We start from the raw sequence: 20,314 nt of genomic DNA on the forward strand, positions 1-20,314 counted from the left end.
ATAGATGGGTGATTCGGTGTATGTAGGTGTACCTGTAACCTGGTCATAAACTAATGATTGATTTTATCGGCAGTAAATCCGCCCTCTCTCCGTTCAGCAGCTTATACAACCGTTAGACACCTAAATAAGGAGACTAAGGTGTCACTGTCTGTTTTCTCTCTTATTAAGACCTCAGACTACATATATACATATTATGTATACATATATATGCCTTCATCAGTTTAATTGCAGGAAAAAAGCGGCACTATCAGAAAACATCACGAGTTCGGGGATGAAGAATATATCGCCTCCTTTTTCAATTCGCTCACTTCAAGCTTACGCTGCAAGTTTCGGTCATTTATTTTTCTAACGAGTACAAAACTCCGGGTTCTGCAAAACGTTCGGATAGACTGAAGATATCTTTATGGGTAGACGGGTTCCTTCTGTACTCGGGAAAAGCTCGGTGCGAGGGCGAATTTAACGGGAAGGGGTTACAAGCGGAGTGGGGAAAAGCTTTCTCGTGTCCGGCTACCGTCAAGCTGCGGAATCCAATCTCTGCTCCGCTCCATGCGAAAAAGTTTGCAATCTTCTGACTTTCCTCCGCTCTCCCTCCGCCCCACCCCCATCCCCCTTTCAGCCCCGCTCGCCAAAGGGGTGCATCACACGGGTGGCGAGCTTCCGCCGATCGATAAATCCGGGGCAAAAATTTAAGTAGGCGGAGAGATAAACGGCCGCCCACCCTGTATTCATTTCCCAAGGTTTTCAATTTCACGCTGCTTGAGAATCGTTGGTTGATCAACGCGAGTGTAGAATTTTTGAAAATTATTTTTCATCACTTGCACCTCATACTCGAGGACTGAGTTGTCATCGGATGCCTTTAGGCGGCAGCGGAACAGTGGCTGCAATAACAATAATGGCGTACTATATATATATATATATATGTGTGTGTGTGTGTATGTATAATATATGCGATGTTTATGCGCCATTCCGGAGTAATAAATCGCTTTAACCATGCGGAGACCGCAGCCGGCGACTTTTCGCCCTCTCCCTTTCAGCTTGCAAGCTTGCACTGCACAGCCGTTGTGCTTAATACAGCGCCGGATATAACAGGCGCGGCGTTGCGTATAACCGTGACAATTATAATACAACGACAATAACGCCGATCGTAAGAATCCACCTGTAGCCAGTCGCAGAGGGGAGGAAATCGAGCCGGGGATTGTTATTACTCTTTTTTAAGCTGTTTCAAATTTATCACACGGTCTGCACCATGCGAACTTCCCGCAACGCCGCGAATGAGTAACGTCTTCTTCTTGGTCGTCGACCGAGATGTCCCCATAAACTTCGCCCCTCCCGGCCGACATCCCTTCGGGATCACGAGGTGCTGCCCCGAAGCACCATCGATACTTTGCGCGAGATGCAGATGTCCACGATCTTTAAGTCGGCTGACGACGAGCCAGTTTCCGATCTCGATCTGGTTTTTTTTCTTTTTTTGTTTCTCTTACAGTCCTTGGAAATATCAGCCGTAAAACAGGGTGGAAAATTCTTTAACCACCCCTTTTTTTTAAACTCGGGATATTGTTTTCCTGGCACAATTTACGGGGTGAGAGATTCCGGTTGAATCGTTCCAGCTCCGCCTGGTCTGGGTAGCGATTTATGCGGTAACCTGGTTTGGGGTGTCAGCCATTAAGGGCCGGACAAGCCATGGGTCTTTATACCTGGTGCGACACAAACTGCCGTATAAGGAATGCTTCCTCCCTCCTCCGATACCCTGTATATAAAACCGCCACCCCGCAAGAGTGCGAACATTATTACCGACGTTATATCGGGGCGCAAAGGCGCTTCGTTCCATCTCACTTGGCCCAGTTCTATCGTGATGTGATTTTTTTTCTCTGTTTCTATGTTTCAGGCTGATTTTTTCCCTCGAGAAGCGGCAAATAAAAGGCTTCAAAGTGTACCGCACCGTGGAAAACACGTACTCTTACGAGCTACGCAGGTGAGATTTTATTTCCTTCGTATATATTCTAAACTGTCGTTTATTGTGCAATCGAAATCGAGGAACGTGTCTCGTTTTGAAAACAGTCGCGAGTTATAATTGAGCCGGGGAAAAACGGAGGAGAAAAGACGGAATGGATTCGTCAACGCCCCCCGTTAGTCGTCGAGGGTTCGCGATGGCTGTCGAGGGTTGGTGATTTCGAATATTACGTGAAAACGTGCCTGAGCCTCTCTCGATGTGGATTACCTTTGCTTTAGCCTGGATACCATTTAGCCGCTCCCGACGAATTTAGCCTTTTATTACCACCGGAGCCGAGTGTCGAGCTTATTGGGTGCGATACGTCGAAACGACGGAGGAGGACTCAGGGAAGTTCCCATTGCACGCGCCAATCCGCGAGGAAAATGAATTGAGAGAACCGATCGAGAGCCGCGGGCCTTTTACTGTCCCGTGCAATTTTGCCGCCTACGCATCGCTCTCTTCGCGATTTTCTCCTTCCGACAACAATTTTACCCCGAAACTCTGTACGGCACCCGAGATTCGTTGTACGCGGTTGTTACGTCGAGCAGCTCAACAATCGCCTGACATCGACCGAAGAAGCCCAGCGACCTGGTCAAGCTCACGGATTCACTAAACTTTTCTCTTGTCACGTTTCAGGCTCTCCCACGTGTTCCCTCCCGCACCAGTGGCCGGATTGCCAGGTGAGTGAATATCCGTTTCGACGTGAGAATCAGCATCGAAGCGACTCGATCGATTACCGAATATGTGTGTCGGGTCATTTTCATCCTACCGTACACGAGACACTTGGCAAAACTTTATCTGACGTTTAATGTAAGGGTCAGGAGGTTAGGCGCAAGAGGAGTGTTCGACACTTCCTTGATCCTCTGATCCAGATCCGTTAAAAGGAGACTGGAGCGTCCTCCGTCACTGATTGTTATCCTAATGGGTCAATCCGAGATCTAGAATTCGGAAGGTTACGGTAGCACGGTAGTATTTTTTCAACGCTTGTTGGAACCGTATACAGAGATAAAGCTCACTTCAGCTGCATCCCTAATTGGCGTAGTGGTTAGGATTCTCGGTATCTGTTCTAAAAAGAGAGGTAGAGGCACAAGATCAGGGTCGGATAAAAGAACATATACCTACCGACATGTTTACGTTCAAAAAGTTTTGTCACAGCTTAAAAAACACTATTTTTTCCTTCGTCTTAGAATAATCAGATACAAAATTAATCCAACTATTTTTCCTTATTAATTCACGTAATATTTTTACAAAAACTATTCTACTGTCTCAACTCGATTGCAATTCTCTTGGGTTGACTTTTACCTATCAATGGAAACGCGTGGATCGAATTCATGATCCAAGGCTTCGAAGTCGAGAAGAATACTCGGAGGTTAATAATACAATACCACCGAGTTAACACCTATTGGAAAAAAATGGCCGCCTGGCTGCGCCCACCGGATACTAAGGCGGTGATGTTCCAGCGGGTGGCAGACGAAGACGTCCGGCTCACGCACCGCCTCCATGATCGTCGAAACGTCTTACGCGTGCACACCGACTCTCACGGAGACCGGTGATCGAGGACGATTTGCACGTCGCGCATACTAATAACACTGGAGAACGAAATGTAGCAGTTTCCGGTGGCCAAGTCTGGCTGAGACTCCGTTAAATACGAGTGTATCCTGTGCCTCGTTTCAACCTTCAAGGGATCGTGGAGGCGTAATCGGTTGCCCTGCATCTCTTCTTTTTCAAGTCTACGGATTCGGAGATCCAACTGCGTTCAGGCGAGACTGTGCGTTTTGTAAAAAAGCTCGATTGAATCGCACGGATCGGTAGTTTAACGGCAGGGGTAGGCAGGCTTCCTCGTCAAGGAAGTTATCGGCAGCATAGTGTGAGTCTTGCGATCAACGTGAATTCATCGGATTCATTATCATCGAGGAAGACGCGAACATTTTTCTATTGCCGAAGAAATGTTACTTGAATCGTTAATTGCAGCGTCTGTGTTTTATGGAATTTCTTGCACTGTCTTTTACGCGGATTCATTTGATTCTCGTGAAAATACGCTATAGGTGCAGAGATTCCTCGCGGTTGTTGTATAGCTGGGCGAGGAGAGAGATCGAGGGGCAAATGTTAGGGGGAATTTTATTGTAACGAGATATAAAGGTGTCATAGCGAAGCGTATATCTACTAAATCGTGTAGCAGGCGAGCGACGCTCGTACCTACACACAACCTACTACCACCTGCCTAGCGGTAGTCGGATCGCAATAAACTCCATTCATGATCTCCAACGCAGATCTGTGTACAACAAACAACGCCGCGTATACCTGCAGAAGTCGTTCTCTCCGATCCGTGGCTCATAAATTCACTCATGACGCTCGGATTTATCAACTGCACAGAGAAATTGACCGCAATAATTGTATCTTGTATCGAGTTTTCGGCATGTCGAAACGAATCTCTCCGTTTTCGTTACAAAAATATGATGATTCGGTAGCCGAGACTCGAGTCGAAATCCAAAACCGAAACGACGGTTCGCCAAAATTTTCGTCACGCAACACGAGTAATATCGAGAAATTAACGGTCTTGCGCATCGCTGCAAAGTAGTGACGGCGCGTGTATGGTCCGGCGGTGCGAAGCCGCGGAGGAGTCACGGGACAGAGCGACATCAACCACCGAGAGGCATTGTTGTCGGACCGTTTTACTTTACTGCCCATAAAAGTACCGAGATTTAGACTGCAGTAGAACCGTGACGTAACGACGTATTGTTGCGGTACACTGAGCACGCTGGTGCTTTTCCCTTGCCCCCACGGGGTTTTGCCGCAAGCTACCGTCAAACGCCGTTCGCTCACTCGGTCAAGTTTAATTTCTCCGCTCGTAGGGGAGAGCTTTCGCGTGGCGTCGTTGAAGCGGGGGGGGCAGGGGGGGGGGGGGGGATTTTTAATTCGTAGCACGCGTGATCCTTGTAATGTAATTGTTCCTGGGGTTACGGATCGCGTTTTTTTTCTAAAACGAGGGTAAAAAGAAATTTCTTGAAATAAATAAGTGATTAAAAAACCGTCCAAGTCGACCCGAATCTTGTGATCGCCGTTCGCGCAAGGAGAGGGAATCGAGATTCTCCCCGCAGCGGTAGCGGATCTCGCGAGAAGAGAAGCTAGCCGAGAATTTGGGCGGGAGGGAAGGAGACGTTGAGATAAAGAGAGCGCGAGACGTCGCGTGATTGGGGGGGCGGAGGGGTGAGCGGCGACAGAATAGAGCGGTTGACGGGCGCGCCGACAGATCGCGCGGTCGGCGCTCATCGAGTTCGTCGGGAGTTCGCGCCGGCGGAGCTCAGTGAGCGCTCAGTACGGCTCGGCGAGGCTAAGCGAGAAGAAAGGGGCTCCCTTTCGTGTTGACGTTGGTTTGGAACCGTGCGCGCCTACAAGCCAGAGCGACCCTTCCTTCTTCGACCCTCCGACAAACTCGGGGGAAAGGATTTATCGCGCGATATAACGCGAGGGAGAAAACCGGGAGTATCAGTCAGTCACCCCGGCGCTCAGCCCTTCGGGGGGAGAAAGGACTGCGAGCCGCTTCTTCTACTACTGCTGTATTTTCGTCGGAGCCAGACGGACGGACGGTCACCGCCTGGGCCGTCTGATCGTAACGGAGCGTTTCTACTCGGCCGAACACTCGGGACCAGCTTTTGGACACCCAGTGTTACGCTTGTAAAGGCGTTGGAGGAAAAAAAAAAGAAAAAAAAGAAGCAGCAGCAACGGAGAAAGAGGGAGAGAAAAAAAAAAAGAAAAGGCGTGCGCGCGCGCGCTCCTCGGCGTTTGAGTGGATATTTAATTGCTGCACGCAGTGTCGGGGGGGTTGAGTGCGATTGTTGCATTTTTTGACTTACGGATGAGAAGAGAAAAAACGAGAAAAAAACTGCGACAAGCAAAAGCGTCAACGTAAATAAAGATTTACGAAAAATAATAAACTGCAACGAGACGAAGATTAACCATTTTTTTTTTCCTCGTTATCTTTTCACCTCTGTCTCTCTCACTCTAGCTCTCACTTTCCGTACAAACTGTACACAAATAACGTTGCTAATTCTCGTTGAAACGAGAGGCAAGAAGATTGTGATGTTCGGGGTGACAGTTTTGCATAAATTACACGACACCGTGATGATTGTACGACTTCGGCTTATCGCCAGGGATCGTCGACTATCCAGTTGTTAGGGGAAAAGTACGTGCAGAGCTCGGAGTGATATTTATATATATATATATATATATATATATATATATATGTGTGTGTACATATGTAGTTTTTTCTCATCTTCTCTGCCAAATAGTACACCACAGCAGGTGTAATTTTTTTTTCCATGCCAAGTGTCTCGTTGATCCTGTGAAATGACGGACTGATTTATACGTTTGCATGCACATTACATACATATATATGTGTGTGTGTACATATATATATCCATATACGTATATGTATACATGTATGCAGGGGGTAAAATTTTTCACATATAACCGTGCGTGATAAACAATAAGAGACGACGAAAAAAAACAGACAAGTGTTTCAAAGAGCAGAGAAAACTGTTTGATACAACAACGATCGAGTCCCTTCGTTGACGATAAAATATACCGTTTATAATAATAATAATAATAATAATAATACCTGCACACGATCAACATACTAAATCGCGTGTGTGTATCTTATTTCTGTTTCATCTAAAAATCTTCGCTTCGTTGGAAATTACGAATACATAATTACAACAAAACTGGACCGACTCGTCGTCGATCGCTGCTGGATGATGCAAATCTGATTACCTCCTCCCTTCCCCCCCCCCCCCCCCCTCCGCTGCAAAAAATAAAACAAACAACAATAACCCTTCCGCATCCTTATCAACGGCCTTTTTCTAACTCGACTTCTCTTCCACGGTTCTCCTCTTTTTTTTATTTTGGTCGTCGACCTTCCCACCCTCCCCACGCTCTCGCTCTACACGTCCTTCTCTCTCTCTCTCTCTCTGTCTCTTTCTCTCTCTCTCTCTCACTCACTCACTCTTTTTCTCCCTCTCTGTCTGTCTCCCGCTCTTCTCCCTCACGGCCGCCACCCTCCACCTGTCTGCCGCGTCGTCTCTGCCCCCCCCCCCTTCTCCACCCCCCGTCCACCCCATCCCCCCTCCACCGCTCCTTCACCCCACCCCACGTCATCCGGTCAACACGCGACTGTCTCCTTTATTTACACCGCGAACTACGACGACGACGATGCTGTGCCGCAACGTGAACGGGAACGCCGACCTCCTCGCCGCCTCATCCTCGTCATCGTCATCGTCATCGTGGTGAACGGTTTGACGTGAACAAAAAACAAACAAAAAAAAAAAATATACCAACAATAAAAAAACGACAAAACATATATCTAAAAATAAAACTAAAAACCACCAATCGGGTTCGTCCCGACGTATCCGGTGTCGTGAGAAATCCGTATCACCGAAAACCCGCTGCCTGATTCATCCACGATCATTATAACCCCGGCAATAAACCGTCACCATCTGCACCATCGCCGATCACGTGGCTTGTTCGACGGCGACACTGTACGACAATGTTCACGCCGCACCCTTGTGCGGTTCCGGCGTGGGCCACCCTGGCTCCGTCACGCCGATGGGTGCAGCCGCCGGAGCGGGGAATTCCGCCGGGGTGACGACCTGGTGGAACATCATGAACAGCGGCTTCTACGAGGACAGCTCCCCGCCAGTACCGCCGACCTCCTCTCTCCTGCCGATCCAGCAACAGCAGCAGCAGCCGCAGCAGCAGCAGCAGCAGAACTCGACGCCAGGCTCTCACCCGCAGGCGACGACACCGACTTCCCCGGGCGCCCCCGCATCGGCCGGCACCGTTCCACCCCCGCCTACGGCGAGCGCGAGTTCGACGTCACCGAGCGCCTCGTCGGTCGCGAGCAACAGCGCGGCGGGTCCTCTCCACATACCGGCGAAGCGGCTGACCGCCACCCCCGGGGGCGGTTCGACCTACGGCGAGGTTCCCTGCGTCGAGCCCTCAGGGGCGGCGGGCGCGGGGGCGGGCGGCGTGATAAGGCACTCGCACTCCTCGACGGGCGGCTCTCAGGGCGGCTGGAGCTACAGCCCTCACCACCCCCAGGACCCTGCCCACTACGGGGCTTCGGGGCCCGCGGCGGACCCGCTGAACCACCACCAGGCTTACGGGGGCGCGAACCCCCCCACCTACTACAACCTGGCGGCCGACCCGAGCTCGACGACGGGATCCTCGAGGGACAGCCGAAAGGCCGCCGCCGCTCTCAGCTTCTGGTCACCGGCGGCGGCCACGGCCTCCTCGGGGGGCGCCGGCGGACCCACCCCCGCTGACTATAAGTCTTACAACTCGTCGGGGGGCGCCACCGGTGCGACCTCCTCCGCCGGCGGGGGCGGATCGACTTCCGGCTCGGCCGGCGACCCCGCCGTCTCCTGCCACCAGAGCTTTTCCCCAAGCTGGTGCAACTACTCCCCCTACTCGACGGCCAGGCATCATCATCCCGTCGACACCGCCGGTCATCACCACCCCCACTCCCAGGCCGGTATACCCTACCTCACACCCTCGGCGGCCGACGATCGGGGAAGGACCGCCGCCGCCATGGTCGCCGCCGAGGGGGCCTTTCCTCACGACGGATACGGGAGTCTCAGGAACTACGGGGCACCGGAACCGGTCACCTCCAGCCCTTATCCACCTCCAGGTAAGCATCGATGCCGATTTCGAGCCACCCCCGCGACCTTACACTTTCGTCATTCCCGTCGTTTCGTTGATCGCGAAAAGAGTTGCTCGACGTCTGCGGAACGTCGTGTTCCACGTGTTTTGCAGCGTAATGCACGCGTGTGCGTGTACGCTTACGAACGCCGAGTGGGATCGACGCACGACGTAAAAGCATACGTGTGTGAGAGTCGTTCGTTCATTCATGCGTTCTTCGCGTTCACGCCTGTATAGACCGGTACACCTAGGTACGCGTACGTGTGCGTATGTAGGTGAAGAGAGCTCGAACGCGTTTTCCCTCGCACCCTTCTCCCTCTACCCCCCCCGTTTCGTCCCCCTACGAACCGTGAAACGTCGCAGCGAACAACGGCCCATGGTGAGTTTATTGGCGGCCGTAACTCGTAAACCCTGGCGCGCGCCTCCGATCAGCTGATCTGCCTCGTTCCTCGACCCGCTGGTCCGTCGTCTGCCTTCCTTTACTCCGTATACGCTGACTCTCTCTCTCTCTCTCTCTCTCCTTCCCTCTTTCTCTTTCTCTCTCGGAGTCGGTTCCTCTGCTCTTCATCGTTCAACGTACTCCTTTTTCACGCACGCTAATTTGTATTATCGTTAGCCAAGGCTTGTGTTCGTATTACTTATATTGCTTTCCCTTTCTCTCTCTCTTTTTCTCTCTCTATTTTTCTCTCCGGTAGTTTTCAAGACCCCGTTTCGACATATCCACGATCCGATCAAAAACTTCAGTCCGATAGCAAATATTTGACCGCATGAATTCACAACGTGATTCTCTTCTCAGCCCGAATGATGTACATACACGTACGATATGTTATAATTATGATTACATTTTAAATAGTTTTTTTTTTTTTATCCCGTATAACGTGTAGCTGCTTTAGTGTTCTGGTTGTATTTTATTTACTTTCTAACGCTTACGATAGTCCTGACGAACAAACAAAAAAGAAAAAAATTTTTACGACAAAGTAATTACTGTCGATCATGTGTAGGTTGGTTTTTTTGTTTTTTTTTGTATTTTCTTTTCACTTACTTTTTCGTTGTTGTTGTCTAGTTTTTGTTTCTTGTCCTCGTGCCCTATTTTTTACCAATGAAACACGTGAAGCGATTATTTTATCACTCTGCAAGGATCTTGTGATGATATACGAGAGTTTTACGATCGGCTGATATCAAGATCCGTGTATTATACAATAGGACAACTGGTCGGTCGGTTAATTTATTTATTAAACTCAATCGTTGATAACTGTGGAAAAGTTATTAACTTGAACGAGGAAGGGGAGACGATTATAATCATAATTGAAAAGAAACAATATAATCATTTAGTCGCTTGTACAGCTAAAGCGTTAAAAGAATTGATAACGTTTTACAAGTCAATTAACCAATGTTATGTTTTTATTTTTATTCTCCTCTGAGGTCTTACTTCTGTATTTAGCTATTCCAATCCCCGGTTTGCGAAATATGCCTCGAGACGTTCGTGTCGAAGATCTGTAATTTTTATTTAACTTTTTTATTTTTTTCATATTCTATGAAGAACCGTGAACAAGATATGCGTGACTCAAAAATGATTCATTAGCGAGAAGAGAGAGAAGGAAAAAACGAAGAAGCAACATTATTAATTTTAGAAACCGGTCTTTTCCTCAGCTAACCGGCACCGTTTCACGCTCAGGTACCTACAACTCCGCGTCCTATCGATTGCTTAATCTGTCGAAAAAAAGATAGGTGAAAACATAACTAAAAAAAAAGAAAGGTAAAAATGAAAAACCGCGGTAGTTGAATAAAAAACGATCCTAAAATATAGGAAAAAAAGAAGACGATGTAAATAATTCTGGTGCATATGTTATTATAAACAATAAATATCATTGCCGAATATCGGACACCGTGATATTACTATATAATTAACGAAATTACACGCGTATAGAGGCGAAAACTTTCCATCGATTATCGCTTCGATCAACAATATTATATTCATATTTCGTGATTGCCAATATTTTACAACTCTATATGCACGTGCGTAATACGTACCTCGGAAAAAAAAAGGAAAATTAAAATCGTCTTTTTTTTTTTTAAATCGGCGGTTAATTACAAGTAGATCTTCGCTCAAAGTCGTCAAAAATGTAACCACCGTCGTACCTCGAGGCGTACTTTTGTATCTCTTTATAGTATCGTTTCGTCGACCTGTATAAAGTCGAAAGTCGAGAGAGATCTTGCAAATCGTCGTTCGTGATCCGTCGGCAATAATAAAGGAAGAAGATGAAGAAGAAGAAGACTCGATCGAATTAAGAACCGATACGACGATTCACCTTGTAACAGTCGAAGAAATCTGATCGTGAGGATACGCGGACGGCTCACTTCGCGTGTAATTTTCGAGTTTACGTCATCCGTAAGCCAGTCTATACGATATAATTAAACGGTAACTTGTTATTATTGATGTTACCATTATTATTATCAATATATATCCAAAGAGCGCCGACTCTTCTTTTCCTCTCTCGCTTTCTCTACTTCTACAAATCTCTCTGTCTCTCTCTCTCTCTTACTCTTCGCCGCTATATATGGGACAAACATATCACATGCAACGCATAACGCGGCAGCCGCGCATTTCAAAGTAGCGGATGCGCGTGGAATGATACAAACGCCGGCCGACAGATGGCAGCTGTATTATCTCTCGCAGCTTTCCTCCGTTCACTTTTGCCGTTTGCTTGCAACAACTCCGCGGTATCATCTGTCCTTCTATTTCCTCACCGCTCCGACCCGCAGAATTATTTCATAGAATGCAGCAAGAGCTGAAAAAAAAAAACAACATTGCGTTTGCTAAAAATTTCAAGCTGGAAATTTTTTTTTCAAACGCTTGTATCTGGATCAGGATTTTTTTTTTTTGTGTGTACTTGGGTATATAATATTACTTTTTAGAAATTCTTATGGAACAGTTTAAGAAATCGTTGTAGGTTGAATAAGAAATATTAGGGTAAAGAAATTAGAATTTTTATTACGTAACGCGTGTAAATGGACGAGAGGTGGATGGATCTTCTCGCAGGAACGATTTTCACGGTTTTACGTAAGTCTTCCATTTCCGGAAATGGAAAGTAGGTACCAACCAGATTACAGTAAATCAGCCTCAATAATGCGGACAATATCGACTTACCCGAAAAGCTCGAAGCTGACTCCCTCGTCACACGCGAGACTCCAACCCCTGTGTTCTACTCGCTTACCCTGCCTATCTGCTTTTTTGTTCGTATTTGTGCGGTATGTGAGTCTCTCTCTATCTCTCTCTCTCTCTCTCACTTTGTTAGTGTGCCGCGCAGCTACATTTCCCTCTTTATCTTTCGGCTATCATCATGCCAGTCGAGCACTCGAGCTTCTATTCTCCTATATCTAACCAAAAGTAAATTCCCGACGTGGCGAACTTGTTCTCGTCTCAAATACCTCCCCCTCCCTCCTCACCCTCATCCACCTCCTTCTCCTCCTCCTCCTCCTCCCCTCCTACTACTACCGCCACACTCTCCGTTCTCATCCCCCTCCTCGCAACCCTTTTCATCCTTTTGCTCTCCTCAGTTTCATCTTGGTTTAGTTTTCCTGGCAATTTCTACACAACTCGTCGATACTTCTAGGATATTTCGTAGTCCTAGTGGAATTTATTGTACGAAGATATGGAATAAAAAAATAAAGAAATAAATAAAAAAGAAGAAAAATAGTCAGAAATTTCTAACGCTCCAGGTATGGATATGATATTTTACTTATCGCGATGGATTTTTATTCTTTTCATCGTTCAATTGTTACTCACACGAATATCAATTGATAACTGATGAGTAATTAAAATTCATCATACGTAATTAACGAGTTGACACATCGATCAATTTGGCAGCTTATTGTTTTCTATATTATCACATGTGTAGAGCCAGGCTTTGAAGCCTTAGGATTTCTCTGTAAAATTGTGGATTTCACGCAGCAGCAGCAGCAACAGCAACAACGATCGATTTACGTCAGAAGTTATTCCAGGCACGCTCTCATGCACGCGGTATATATATATACATATATATATTACAAGCCAAGGCTGATACAAAACCTCGCGCGACGTACTCGATTAATAAATTTTTATTTTATTTACTTAAAAATTTTTCACTCGTAATTCCACTCTGTTTTTTCTCATCTTTTTTCATTTTCTTTTCCTTTTTCTCTCCTCTATTCAAGCATTCGAGAGTTCCGAAAACAATTATCGGGACTTCGTGACCCATGCAATAATCGTCGAAACGAATTGCACGAATACCAAAATATTTTCACGTTACAAACGATATTGCAGTTGTCTGTAGGATTTGCTTCAGAATATATCCAGATATAACCTGGATCGTATTTTTCTTCTTTGTATCGTTGTTCTCTTTGTTCGTCTAATTAATCATTACGCGTGAAGGTATTTGCGTCGAAATGAAAAATAAAAAAAGAAACGCAAAACTTGACGAAAATGTTAAATAAGGATATAAAGACTGAGCGCGAGAGGTTTAATTTTCACGCTAATTGGTATCCGGATTTGCATACGTGCTTATCCCAAGATCAGTATAATCTTTGCCGAGCCTCGCTGATTGTGAGATGTATCGATAAACAAGGAAAAATACGAGGTATGCGTTGCCTGTGCGGTATAATTTTGTATATATTTACACGTAGGAATTTGAAAGCAGTTCCAACTAATTTGTGATTCTAGATTAATTACACCACTCCAGTTTTTACTTCAAATCAAAGGCAGTGATTTTTTTGCGAAATTAATATGCGGACACCGATATCACAACTATATTATTTACGCGTTAATTGCAAGTGATGAGAGAATACACGCGTAGCTCGGAGCATATAATTATGACCTGAAACACTGAATAAGCCAACTTTGTAAAATTATTACAGGGCTCAGACACGCTGTTTCACAATTTGTAACGGATTTCATAAATTCACGTATCACAGTTCTACGTATATACCACACGGTGTCAGGGTGTGCGTGCATAACTGATAGGACATAAAATATATCATCGAAAGCGTTGCTTAACGCTAAATATCCACTAATAACCGAGAGAAACCGCTATACGGGATATATTACTTATTTATTAATATTTATATATAGAGAAGTAAAAAAAAAAAAAAGAGCGACGAAAAAGGATGGAAAAAATATGTTGCACGGTATAAAGATATTACATACGTTCGATAATCGGTTAACGCTGCACCTGACGGCGATTCTACCGTTTCTGGTACTCGTTCGATCGGTTATAATCGCCCCCCTCGACAATTTCGTCAAGGAATCGAGCGCGCATCACGCGGAATTTAATATCCGTTAATATCATTGAAACACCTTACACACTCCGCCGCCTTTCCAAATATATGCATCACGCGGTAAGTTCGACTGGATTTCTGCCTACGCGTCTTCCTGCATCGTCGATTATTATACTAACCGTCCCGGCGTATTCCGGTCGAAATACCTTTACCGAGCCGTTCAGTAGGCCGTTGGTCCAATTATATCGTTTCCATCCCAACGTGGTCCACGCGGCGCAGCATCTCCTCGGCGAGAGAGAGAGAGAGAGAGAGCGAGAGAGAGAGAGAGGGGGGGGACTTACAGCGACACACGCTCTTGGGTTATACAGGCACCGATATTACCTGCATCTAGGATATACATGTACGTGTATTTATATTATACATAATAATACAAATATATACACGTAGAAATTTTGTTCGACACGGTCAGGCGGCTAATTTCACTATAAATAACGATTTACACACAAGTGTGTAAATATGTATCTACATTACATACGCATGTATTATATATACATGCAAACGTAATGCGCGGTGGTTATAAATTTGAAATGGCTAATTACGTCCCGCGGTACGTTATACGGATGGATATATATGTGTATATATATAAATATATATATATATATTTGTACATATATCGATGAATGAGGCCGAGAATGAGACAAAATTAAGGAATACGAGGAAAAAGAGAAAGAGAAAAATCTATGAGAAAGAAAACAGAAAAAAACGAATAAAGAAAGGAACAAGAGATCGGCAAGAATCGAATAACCGTATGTTTGAAGTAAAAAATTAATTAAGTAGCGTGCAAACGAGGGAGAAAAGTAACTGAGAAATGTAAAAAAAACAAAAACAAAAATAGAAATACTGATATTGTAATCGTTATTTCTTGCAACCGAACGACGGTGGATCGACTTAACGGCACGCGGGACGGTCGTTAATTTATTATTAAAATTTTATTTAACTTTAATATTGGGTACGCCGAGGCCTGCATGACACACCGACCACGCCGAATCGAATAATTACGTCAAAGCAACTCTTTCCGCATATTTCGCTGTCATATTATCCCGTTGCATGCAATCCCGACTTACCTAACTGTTTTCAATATTTTTCTAATTACGCGGAATTATGCCTATACATGTATTTCACGCATCTTGTATCTATCTACACACACGCATACATACGTACGTATAATTCTGTGCCGTGGGAAATTAATTACGCAACAGAGATCCTCTTTGCCTTATTATAAGATGAAACGGAAGCCAAATATCGAGAGATCTTCTCTTAAATTTTTTAATCAAAAATTTCTTGCAAAATCTACGTTTCACTTTATGAATTTTTTTTTAGCGTTTTTTTTTCTTTCCATCTTCTTGCACACAGGTATTTTGTTTTTTAATTTTTTTATAGTTGCATGTAAAAATGCAATTCTATTTTTATTTTTGTTTTTTTTTCGCCAGACGGTTATCGTGCAATTAAGAATAGCAGTTGTTGAGCTGTACATTTTTTCTCTACTTATTTCTTGGCATATTTCTTCTGCTGTTTTCGAACCGTTATTAAGAAAATTCTATCCATTTCCCTGATCACGGTAAAACTGTTAATTTCACATTATATATGTAGAACAATTTGTATCTGTTACGGAATTTGAATAACTCGTGAGAATCACGGGCTGGGCAGTGATTAATATTCACGCATATATTTTCCTGTATTTGGACCGAGTGAGAATTTGGATTTTTCGTAGATACACACTTTCCCGGTATCGACTATTTGCAATTTGTGAATCAATATTTCATCTCAGTACAATTTTGTTCGAGTATGTAAGAATAAATAAAACGATATTCATTTAGTTTTCTCGCAGAGACGATTTCATGATTCTGAAACGAATATTGGCTAACTATATCACGGAGACGAAGGAATGAAATACAAACTTATCAGCATCAATTTGTGCACGCAGATACTACGTTAATTAACAACTATACTTTCCAAATATCACCCAATGTACACGAGATGAAACATAGCTGCCATATTTATATTATCTCCTCGGTAAATAACTCCGCGGTCTATTATATTCTCAATAAGTTCAATAGCTTCACTTTTACTTTGAATGCCTCTAGCCGTGAGAGCGAACATTTTATAAGTTCTCACTTTTATCTCTCTACCTGCATCATTATACTTGGAAAGTCTATAAAATTCTTTTAACAACACTGTGGTTTTATGAAACAAAAAAATTGGATAACAGAAATGAGAAGGAAAAAAATTAAAAATAGAAAATGCCTCGAAGATATCGGTTTTATCGAAAATCTCGACTTTCTAAAAAAAAATCACAAAGAAGTCGCAGCTTTACAATATCCACCCAGCACTCCAGCCCGTAACTTTCACAAAAAGTCATCAGACCCTTGTAATAGATACTCTACCAACACTTGATGCGGTGGATAAACGCGCCAGGGAATCGGCGTGTCTTTTAATCCAATCTAACGAAGTTATCGGACGAGATATGTGAATACGGATATCTTCGTTGATTCCCTGGTCGAGTAAAATATATCCAAAAATCATTCTCAACTCGACTAACTCTGGAACGGTAACGGTGGGGGTGAAAAAACAACCCCTCCGTTAAGTTAAATTTCTCGCTACGGGAGAACAGCTCAATTTTCCGACTCGAGACACCGACCAAAATTCAATTTCATTATCCGAGAGTAGACAAGTTTTTTCTACCCACGTGATTCTTTGTAAGAAAACGAAGAAAATGAGATCCTCCTACAGGGGACCCTTGACGATATGATGGAATCTACAAAATTGGATTGTTTTTTTTTTTTTTTTTTTTGCACCCCCCGTTACTGAAATAGGTAAAAAAAAAAACAAAATAAAATAACGAGGTTACCGTTCCAGGGTTACCGATTCAAGTAATCGTGAATGTGTGCAAACCCACCCCTCCCCCCCCCCCGCAAAAGAAACCTCTATCAGGCAAACTAATTGTGTTAAGTGATGTGGGGTTCCTCCCCATCCTCGTTGTTTCCCGCAGCATCACTGGCGGGCGTCGGCGTGAGCGTCGGCGTCGGAGGAATGGGGGTCGGTTGCGGCGGTGGGAATCCCCTGGAATGGACGGGCCAAGTGACGGTGCGCAAGAAGCGCAAACCCTACTCGAAGTACCAGACGCTGGAGCTGGAGAAGGAGTTCCTGTTCAACGCTTACGTGTCGAAGCAGAAGCGGTGGGAGCTCGCCCGGAACCTGAACCTCTCCGAGCGGCAGGTCAAGATCTGGTTCCAGAACAGGCGGATGAAGAACAAGAAGAACAGCCAGCGGCAGTCGCAGCAGCAGAACAACAACAACAACAACAGCAACGCGAACAACGCGAATCACCACGGGGCCGCCGGAAGCCACCACCACCCTGGCGGCCATCCGCCTTCCGGTCACCACGTAGTTGCGCAGGCGCACCACGCGAACGGACCCGCCAAGCATCATCAGTGACCCGTGGCCTACTCCGGGGTCGTATTCGACCACCACCACCCTCACGGCCACGCCGCAGCGGCGCCCGGCGTCCACGGGGGCGTCGGCGTTCACGGCCACGGCCTGCTACCGGGGGGCGGAGGGGCCCACGTCCCCGGACACGGACTCCACGGCGTTGGTCAGGCCCAGATCGGGGCCCATTCGGCATCGACCGCCGCCGCCGCGGCGGCGATACACTCGCGGAATCATCAGCTTGCTCACGCGGCTCACGCCGCCCAGCAGCACTTGCTTCATCAGACTTCCCACGGACTCGCCGCGTGAAATTCAAGCTCAAACTTTATCCCGCAAAGGGTGTCTCAGGGTGTGAAGTGGTGCGCCTCCCGTATCAGGCTTAACGACGTATTATTTTTTCACCTTGGATTCACTGTTTTCAAAACGCCGAATCAACCCCAGAGAATCAATACCCCGTTAATAAATGTACTTGTCGATACGCGATTTGACCGTTTGATTTTTTTTTTTCTTTTTTTTTCTCTTTTTCTTTTCGTCATTTCTTCCTCACGATTCTCTATTTAATCGGCACTCTTCCGTCTATTCGCGTGACGCAGTTTTTACTATCGCGGAGAACGTTGACCATTTTGCAAACCTGCGGTAGATAATTTATATACATACATATACATATATATATAATATACGTGTGTGTATATGTAATTATATATAATATATATATATATATATACTCAGAGACAGCGGTGAATTATAGGACTGTCGATGTTATTGTGTGCAAAGTGCGCGTATGTTAATTGACAAATTGCGATATTACGTACACACGTGCATACATACATACATACATACATGCATACATACATACATACACACATACATACATACATATATATGCAATAAAAATATGTATCTGTGTATATGTATAAAACGATAACGATTATATATTGTAACGATAATTTTAACGGTAATTTACTAATTATATGTATATATATATATACATATATTGTATATTATATATTGTATATATATACATATACATATATTATATAGGCGATTGTACGGATAATAATGATAATATGATTATGCTAACGGTAATGTTATATACCTACACGCGTCGCAATGTCTTGCGATTAAAAAGTTAATGGAATAGTTAGAAGATTTCAATACTGCTAATTTAATACGCCTCGCGATATGTACAAGAAAATTGTACGCTTACATATATATCGCCAACCGACTACGCGACTGTATGTGAAAAATCCAGCGCGTATTTTGGATACGCATGCGCGGATGTTGAATGTACGTGTAATAATGTGTAACGTGTATATTTCTGCGTTTGCGTGCGTGTGTGTGTGTGTGTGTGTGCGCGCGTATAATATACGCCTCTGCGAAAATGATGTGTAAGCAACTATATGTATAAATATAACAATACACCGATAATGTGCGATTGTGTTTGCGTGAATGTGTATATGTATCATACATAGGGCGAATAATGTTTTAGTGCGTGCGCGAGAGTGAGAGTGCGGGAAGGAGTATGAACAAAGAAAGAAAGAAAGTAAGAAAGAAAGAAAGAAAGAAAGAAAAGTTTAACAAGAATCACGAAGCAATCTGTCCAATCCGTAAATATTTGTATATGATGCATATACAATTCGTACATGTATAGGAGTAGTAGTTCCTTCGGTCTTTATAATATCCTGTACGACGAGAAAGAAAAATTTATCGCATTAAGTAATTAGTGTGATTAATTAGTGTTTCTTAACCATTCTCGTGTATTATCTGTAATTAATTAGGCAACTTCCGGTCGGGCAAATCCTCCACCCACATCCCCATTTTTCTTCTTCGGCGTATATGCAGGGTCTACATGATGTACCTTGTGATCAAGGATCACGAGTTTATATTTTCGCGGCTTTTAGGGGCAAGAAAGACAGACAAGAAATTAATTCAGCCCTGCACGGCAGGTTAAACGATATTATTATTATTATTATTATTATTATTATTGTTATTGTGTAATATTACCCCAAGTACGCTTTGTTGTTGAGTTTCACGTTGCGTCGATTTACGAACGGATCTTCGAGAATGAGAAATTGACGAGCTCGTGTTTCGAACAGATTTTTGATGTTTTTTTTTTTTTTTTTATTACAACAGACGAAGATTGAAAGAACTGTTTCCAAATTAAGAAAGGACAAAAAAAAAAAAAAATTCCCGCGCATTAGCTTCGCTTGAAAATTACCTTCGAATATCTTGCGAAATGTGATTTGATCTGATATAGACACGTAATTATTTTAAATATAATTTTGCCGCGTGCTTGTTGGTAATAATTGTCCCGGTGAATTTAAAATTCGTGTGATTTCTGGGAAAACGTCAAACCTCTGAGACTCGAGAGATCCGGGAGTAAGTCGCGTGTTTGATAGATTAATGATAGCAATGATAACAAACTATTGATTGAAAATCGTAAGGACGTGCAGGCGAATGTGTGCAGAGTTGGAGAGAAATTCTTTTTTTTCTTAGTGATAATAAAGTATGGGATGAAAGAGATGAGGTGTAGAATAAAGAAAAGTAAAATAAAATAATGTAAAATCAGGATTAATCGTTGGATGGAGAAGAAAAAAAAAAGAAAAGAAAAAAATAAGCAACAAACAAATACGGAGATATTATTCGTTATTGCTCCTGCTGCAGTCTCCGCGAAAAAGTAGAAAAAAAAAAAAGAATCGTCGTACTCATTGCCTACCAAGGATCGCAACTATCGTACCTACCTATGATTCTTATAATTATATTATGTAATAAAATTAAATGAAAGAAAAACGAGGAAAGAGAATAAGAGAAGAGACGCAAAGAAACAAAAAAAAAAAAATAATAAAAAATTTAGACTAAATTTAACCCTATGCAAAGTCATTCTCTGAT

General features: G+C 44.2%; 1 protein-coding gene across 2 annotated transcripts; it reads left to right on the forward strand.

Moving 5' to 3' along the window:
- The first annotated feature begins 5,320 nt into the window (after positions 1-5,320).
- LOC124180913 (homeobox protein abdominal-B-like) lies at positions 5,321-18,443 on the forward strand. 2 transcript variants are annotated; one of them, XM_046566840.1, is made up of 2 exons: positions 5,321-8,675; positions 16,950-18,443. In XM_046566840.1, the coding sequence occupies exons 1-2, from the start codon at positions 7,592-7,594 to the stop codon at positions 17,432-17,434; spliced, it is 1,569 nt and encodes a 522-aa protein (XP_046422796.1). In that variant the 5' UTR covers positions 5,321-7,591; the 3' UTR covers positions 17,435-18,443. The 2 variants fall into 2 exon arrangements, with proteins under 2 accessions (XP_046422796.1, XP_046422804.1); XM_046566848.1 differs by having other exon boundaries at positions 16,989-18,443.
- The last annotated feature ends 1,871 nt before the right edge of the window (positions 18,444-20,314 follow it).

Source organism: Neodiprion fabricii, chromosome 1 (genome assembly GCF_021155785.1).
Source record: "Neodiprion fabricii isolate iyNeoFabr1 chromosome 1, iyNeoFabr1.1, whole genome shotgun sequence".
Lineage (NCBI taxonomy): Eukaryota > Metazoa > Arthropoda > Insecta > Hymenoptera > Diprionidae > Neodiprion > Neodiprion fabricii.